This window comes from Micromys minutus, assembly GCF_963924665.1.
Source record: "Micromys minutus genome assembly, chromosome: 15".
Classification (NCBI taxonomy): domain Eukaryota; kingdom Metazoa; phylum Chordata; class Mammalia; order Rodentia; family Muridae; genus Micromys; species Micromys minutus.
In genome coordinates, this window is record NC_137984.1 from 21,432,671 (window position 1) to 21,434,011 (window position 1,341).

Genomic DNA, 1,341 nt, shown 5'->3' on the forward strand with positions numbered 1-1,341 from the left:
GATTGCCCTCCTTTCCTAACCCCTGCTAAATGGGACTTGTAATCCCCTTCCCGCCCACTCTCTTACTCCCCAGGGCAAGAATGTGGACTCCTGCTCTCTGTCACCTGTCACAATCCATCTTCCTGTCACTGGCTTATATGGACAAGTCAGTCCAGGGTCATGTGACCTTGGGTTGCTAAAAACAGCTCCATCACCCATTCTGAGCCAGGCCCGGAACAATGTCGTCCACAGAGAGAGACATAAAGGACACTTGATCATATAGTCCTTGGAATTATCTCCAGGACACTCATAGAAGCCGTTCAGGAGCTCCCTTCCCTTGGCCGCACACTCAGGGACGGCTAGGAAATGAGCACTTCTCTGAATTACAAGTCTTTCTCCAAAGAGCAGCAGACCATGGATAACTTGGAAAAGCAACTGATCTGTCCCATCTGCCTAGAGATGTTCACGAAGCCCGTGGTCATTCTCCCCTGCCAGCACAACCTGTGCAGGAAATGTGCCAGTGACATCTTCCAGGTAGGTTTGTTTGGAATTTGGAAGCTGTAGTGTGTCCCTCTCTCCTGCATCAGCGTTTGAGATCAAAGTCAGTCAGTTCCCTTCGAGAGCTTTCTGAAGCCCTTGTCAGTGTATTTGGATAGTTTCCCCAGGTTTGGTCACCAACCTGCTCCCCATAAAGCCTGCTGTGTTTTGATTCTAAGAACCATATTTGACTGTAGTTAAACAAAACTGATCCACTGAATCTGTTTAGGAATTGAAAATGAGTTACTGCTCAGGTCTGAGCACTGGAGCTTCTGGTTGGAACCCGGGGTTAGAAAAATACAGGGGGAAACGCCTCTTGCTGACCAGGGTGTACGCAGATGGCTGTGGACCAGGGAGGCCCACATACTGTAAGCCCCGAGGAGTCCGTATTGTGTGTAGTGTCAGAGAGTGAAAATATGTCTCCCAAAAGCTTTCTGTGGAATTACTCAGTTCCTTTTTTTCTTGCTTGGCAAGAACAGGCCTCTAACCCGTACTTACCCACAAGAGGAGGCACCACCGTGGCGTCAGGGGGCCGCTTCCGCTGTCCCTCCTGCAGACATGAGGTGGTGTTAGACAGACATGGCGTGTATGGATTACAGAGGAACCTGCTCGTGGAAAACATCATTGATATCTACAAGCAGGAGTCCACCAGGTAAGAACTGCTCGGACACAGAGACGTACTGGATGCTTTGTCTGTTTTCCTCTTAGTGGGTTGGTAAACTGCATGTTTGTTACCAGTCCCGTGTTCACTGAAAGGCTTTTCCCACGTCACCCCTTCTCAGTGAGACCCAGTTACGTGTGGAGGAAAGAAAGGAGCTAGTGCGC

At 49.7% G+C, this 1,341-nt stretch overlaps 1 protein-coding gene across 5 annotated transcripts in view; it reads left to right on the forward strand.

Annotated features, from left to right (window-relative positions):
* The first annotated feature begins 215 nt into the window (after nucleotides 1–215).
* TRIM55 (tripartite motif containing 55) overlaps nucleotides 216–1,341 on the forward strand; it is a 37,916-nt gene continuing 36,790 nt past the window's right edge. For all 5 annotated transcript variants that reach the window (XM_080929468.1, XM_080929472.1, XM_080929470.1 and 2 more), the window contains exons 1-2: nucleotides 216–513; nucleotides 996–1,168. In XM_080929468.1, the coding sequence (XP_080785594.1) occupies nucleotides 346–513; nucleotides 996–1,168 (341 nt within the window). In that variant the 5' untranslated portion in view covers nucleotides 216–345. The remainder of the gene's footprint in view (nucleotides 514–995; nucleotides 1,169–1,341) is intronic.